Below are 5,385 nucleotides of genomic sequence, written 5' to 3'. Positions count from 1 at the left end.
CGTTTGTAAGTCGTTTTTTTTTTTAGGTTTGGTTGGAGGTTTTTGGTGCGTCGGAAGAGCGGGCAGGGGGCGACAGAGGCGAGGAGGTGGTGCTTGCCATGCGTGTGGAGGTGAAGTTTGGCACTCAGGCCCTCGTGGTGGAGTTGCCAGATGGCCCCACGCCGCCAACCCTTCTACAGCTGAAGGAGCAGCTCTACGCCCAGACGGGTGTGCTGCCCGCGATGCAGAAGCTGCTAGGCAAACCCAAACTGAACGACGCTAACAGTGATGCCAAATCGCTGGTACAGCTGGGTGTGCGCAACAACGCGAAGCTGATGCTCATTGGCTCCGCTGTGGCAGAGGTGGTGTCGGTGAACACCTCCTCCGCTGCACAGAAGCGGCAGGAGGAGGAGCGGGAGAAGCTGCTGCGGAACCTCCCGCTGAACATTTGGATGCTTCCCTCCTTTGCTGGCCTCATGGCGGATCCGTACGTGGAAGGCAAAGGGTTCCCGCTGGAGGGCGGTGGGGTGGCGGTGGCGCTGCTAACCCTCGACGTGGCGCTCTCGCGCATCAACACGCTTGGCGCAACAACGTCGGACGGTGGAGGCACGGCGGCCTCCCTCCTGCAGTCGTTGGGGAAAGAGGGGCAGGCAATCATCTCACACCCGTTGCTGCGTCAACTCGGTGCAGCGGATCGTCAGGCGATTCAGAAGGCACACGGCGCGCTGCGTCGCTCCTACTACTTTGCCCAGGAGGCGGAACGGGCGCAAGACCCGGAGCAGGTGCTTGCTGTTGTCAAGAGGGCCGTGTCCTTGGTCAGTGGACTCGCGCTGGGGGAGTGGCTGCTGATGCCAAGCGGTTGGGCTGGGCTGAATGCCGCGAACGCCGTCTACTTGCTCATCCACAGGCGCAGGCCGGAGGTGTTTGACATCGTCGTCGTGAATCGCGGCAGCGAGGGCATGTCGTACCACCCGTCATGGCAGACGGCGGAGAAAATAGTGTCGTGCCCGCTTCTCCGCTTTGAGGGAGTTGCGAGCGTCCGTCTGCTGGATCCAACCTTTTGGCTGCTGCTGCTCTCCCTTGGGATGCGTGGGAACGCGTCTGGCGATCGGTCGGAGTACATCCGAGAGGAGGTCTTCTACGATGTGCTGCTGCCGTGGCTTGTGGAGCAGGGGCACAAACTCACGGACCCACCGCGGTTTGCGACGGAGATGCTGCTCGTTTCTCCTGACGGCCAGGACGAGGAGGATGCCGCCGCCTCCACGCAGTGTTTCCCGGCTGCTGTGCACAAGCACCGCGCGACGGTGGCGCAAAGTGCGTCAAGCGCCGTCAAGGGAGCCGTCACGGCATTTGTGTACCTTCTGGAGCAGTACGGCGTGCGGGAGCGCCCCGTGCAGAAGTCCATAAAGTACGCGCTGAAGTATGAGTTTATGATGCGTGCGGCGGAGGACCTCAGCGCCCTTGCCCGCCGCTTCCTGCGCTGCAGCGCAACTGGCATCGCTGACCGCAGCGACATCAACAGTGACGGGGCAAGCATCACCGACGATGTACCTGGGACCGAGGGCGCCGTTGCTGCCCGTATCGGGCAGGCCATGCAGCTGCTGCGACTTGCCGGGGTCGACGACACGATGTCGGCAGCAACGATGGACGATGTCTGGCGCACTGCACGAGCGTCGGGCACCATCTTGATGAACGATAAGAACGTCGTCCTTACCGGAGAGCACTTCAAGGGGAAGACGGTGCTTGTCTACTGTGGCGGGCTGCATGAGCAGTCCTGCAGAAGGTTCTCTATGCTTCTCTCGGAGGCAACCCCACGGCTGCGTGGCGCAATGCCTCGTGTTGAACTTCTCTTTCTTAGCTGCGATCTGAATCGCCAGATGTATGAAGAACACGCGTCAATGTTCATCTTTCCCCGTGCCGCGTACCCGTGCACGGAACTGCTGAAGCAGTTGGACGTCATCCACGTTCCGGAGCTCCTCCTCTTTGACACCGATGGCCGATTGGTGCATCGGCGGGGCGTGGCTGCGCTTCGCACGGATCCGGAGGCGGTGCTATTTCCGCGTGGTCCATGGAGCGGCGCCACGCCCCTGACGGCAGTAGATGTAGCGATGTTCCGCTGCAGCGCCGCCCAACTTGCACACCACACAAATAAACGCCTCACAGTTGAAGGCGGTGCACTTACCGCAGAGGATGCCACACGCGTGCTGGAGCTTCTAAGTGCTGTGCAGCAGATGGTGGGGGCGCTGCCTAAAGAGACGCAGGCGATGCGAAGTGGTCTCTCCACTAACTGGCCATCGGAGGAGCACGTAACTAACGCACAATCACGGGAGGGCGAGGGTCAATGGTTTAAGCTCTCGCAGCAGTGTTGTGCGGCGGTGGAGGACAGCGCATTTGCAAATGCAAGTCTTTTGCCGTCCGTCTCCACGGCGGCGTACTACGGGCAGCCGGTGCAAACGGTTCTGCCGGAGCTGAAGGACCTCAGTGACGTCCGCCGTGTGACGGGGTGGTCGCAGCTCGATGTGACGCTTGAGCGCGCGGTAGAGGCAGTGGAGGCGTTGTGGTTGCGCGCCCGCCACAGTGGCACCACCTCGCGCGTGGCGATCCAAATGCACATTATCGAACTCGTCTCGTGGATCTTTCTGGAAATTGTGCCTTTGCCGCTGCCGCAGGGCACCGACATGCTCGCGGTGCCGGCGGAGGAGCAACAGGTCGTGGCGAGTTTTTACACGGAGGAGGCGCTTCCAGAAAGGCGTAACACGAACGCCAGCAACGGCGACGGTGGCGATGCGCAGACGCACATACAGGAAAACATCTACTCGCTTGTACTCTCGTACGCCACGGCGTGGCAGGCGGTGGAGGTGCCGACGCGTGCCTTTGATTCCGAGCGTTGCTTAGTTGCTATGGCTGTTCTTGTCGTGTATGATGCGGTTGCCCGATGCACGCGCGGCGATGGGCAATGCAGCCTTTTTGCCTCGTTTCTAAACAGTGACGGCGGGTATTACCTTTCCACCTCCGTTGGCAAACAGTCCCTGCCTTTTGTGCGTGCCAGCGCCACGCTGGAGCTGGTGCGACCGCAATTTCTGCTGGCCCGCTCCGCCATTCTGCGCTACATTACGTTCCAGCAGCAGAACTACGCCCACGAGTTGTTTGACCTGCAGATGCCGGAGAAGTTGGAAATACGCAAGGGGAGCATTACGGTGGGGTTCCTGCGACGCTTGCTTGACAACTACGGTTACCGCCTGCATGACGCGGGTGGGTTTGCCGCCGCGGGCTCCGAGATGGACATGCTCATGCAGTGGTTCTGCGGCTCCCGCACTCCATTGGCGCGGGAGCACCCCGAATTTGGGCGGCTGCGTGACATGGTGCTTCTCACAAAGTTTCTGGCAACGATGGAGATGCGGGATGCGCAGCTGCTGCGCCGCCGTAAGCAGCTTGACGAGCTTGCGACGTGGCGTCTCACCTTCGACGAGGACGCTCCTGGGCGCCAAATGAGTGCCGGCTGGCGCACAACTCCTTCTCCCCCGGAGTGGGAGTGCGTCCTGGTGCGTGGACGCGACAGTGACATTGCCGACATCGTTGTGACGGGTTTTGGTGATCGGGAGTTGCTCTACGGAGAGGGGCTCGTGCTGCAGTCCCCTATCGACGTCGGCGTCCTCCTCGCCGTGGAGCACCCCACCGAGGACGACGTGCTGCACGCCACCTCCATGCCAACCTTTGGGGGGACGATGAGTGAGGAGGAGTCGGAGGTTTTGCTGTCGTGCCTGACGGTGCCCTACGTGCGGCTGCCGCTCGTGCTGGACTTCTTTGCCTCACAGGACCGCCACGCGTACCTCTTCACCACCGCCTTGCAGAGCGTCTTGCGTGCGGTGCTTTTTGAACCCGCCGTGTTTGTCGCACCAGAGGTGCTGCGGACGGCAGCTCCAACGTTGGTGCCAATGCGGCTCACGGAACAGCAGCGGAGTGTCATTGAGCAGCGTCGCCTGCGTGGCGACTTCTCGGCGGAGGACTTTGAGTCCTACCTCGGAACCACCTACGGTCTGCTGCTGAATGAGCTACAGCACAGCCCCGCCTCTGTGCTCGACCCGCTGCGCCGCATTCTTGAAGGGGTGCTGGAGATTGGACCCTCCTCCGTTTACAGCGCGAACGCGTCATACGTGCTCTTCCTTGTGGGTGTCGTGTGTGACGTGCTTCTCTTTTGCAATCTTGCGCGTGGGTGGGCGTCGCTGGCGGACTCGGAGCAGCTGGTGACGATTACAAACTACCAGACCTCGATTCTGCAGTTTCTCCTCACGACGGTGCAGCCGATTCTGAAAGAGTGGTGCCGGGAGGCCGAGGGGAACGACGACACCCCGACGCAGTGCGTGCTGCAGAGTTACTTGGCGGTCATTCATCGTGCGGCGTGGAAGACGGCGGGGGTGACGGAGCGTTTCTCAGCAGACTGTCAGGACAAACACAACGATGGGGAAGACGACCGGTCATGCAGGACGGCCGCCTCTCGTGCGCTGGAGTCCCACCAACACTTGGTGTCTCTTCTCGAGTCGTGCGCCTTCGTGCGTGCCAGGCACAGCTTCGGCATGGGCATGCAGCGCACACAACTCACCGCGCAGGAAGGGGACCGGCTGCTGTCGCCAGAGGAGAAGCTGCAGCGGTTCCTGCAGGCCCAGGGCCTTGACACCACACGTGGCGCGAAAAAAATGCTGGAACAGGGGCGGCAACTGATGCTCAGCGGAGGTCGCCGCCGCGCCGTCTTTGTGCAGATCCGTGGTCGCTACTACAACGACACGGTACGGCTGCCGAATCTTTTCCGCAGCGACGCCCGCAGCACGACGGAGTCACGGCAGCTCAAACTGCCTCCCGCGGATGTCCCGGAGAATGTCATCTTCAGTTATCTCCTGGAGGAGTTGCGTGACATCCTTGCGTACCTGGATGCACTCTCCGCGGCGGACCTCTCCGCCCTCTTTCAGCGTATCGTAAAAGTGGTGCTCCGCGACCACATCCACGACCCAGAGGTTGCCGCTGACAACAACGCCACTGCTGGGACCATGGAGGGTGATGCACCGTCGTTATTGGGCGCCAGAGACTCCGGTGCAATTCGTGCGCAGTCATCCCTCGAGGAGACGGTGTCGTCGTCGTGGGTACTGTGTTCGCCTGGCGTTTATCGCGGGCCCGCTGCGACAGGCCTGGTCTTCCACGTGCACACCTGTGAACTGTTCTGGCGCAACGACGAGCTCAAGCCGGTGCCCGACAGCATGTCGCACTTTACTGACTTTGAGACAATCCTCGGCCACGATGTGCTGCAATGCGGTCTCGTGATGCGTCACAGACACCGTCACTGGGTGCATGTTGTTGGCACACCGTTTGACGTCATGGAATGGACGGCGCCCAGTCCACTGGATCAGGGCGTAC

At 61.5% G+C, this 5,385-nt stretch overlaps 2 protein-coding genes across 2 annotated transcripts in view; both read left to right on the top strand.

The window, feature by feature from the left end:
• The window catches only part of TraAM80_05549 (uncharacterized protein), a gene marked incomplete at both ends in the record, with an annotated part of 441 nt that extends 415 nt beyond the window's left edge, over positions 1–26 (top strand). The window contains one exon of the mRNA XM_029382423.1: positions 1–26. This exon is cut by the window's left edge and continues 415 nt beyond it. Coding sequence (XP_029237727.1) covers positions 1–26 — 26 coding nt within the window.
• A 72-nt stretch (positions 27–98) lies between these two features.
• The window catches only part of TraAM80_05548 (uncharacterized protein), a gene marked incomplete at both ends in the record, with an annotated part of 5,361 nt that continues 74 nt past the window's right edge, over positions 99–5,385 (top strand). Inside the window, one exon of the mRNA XM_029382422.1 lies at positions 99–5,385. This exon is cut by the window's right edge and continues 74 nt beyond it. Within this exon, the coding sequence (XP_029237726.1) occupies positions 99–5,385 (5,287 nt within the window).

The sequence above is a fragment of the Trypanosoma rangeli genome, assembly GCF_003719475.1.
Source record: "Trypanosoma rangeli strain AM80 chromosome Unknown Tra_15.4_contig_00183, whole genome shotgun sequence".
Lineage (NCBI taxonomy): Eukaryota > Euglenozoa > Kinetoplastea > Trypanosomatida > Trypanosomatidae > Trypanosoma > Trypanosoma rangeli.
This window is presented reverse-complemented; position numbering and strand designations above follow the sequence as displayed.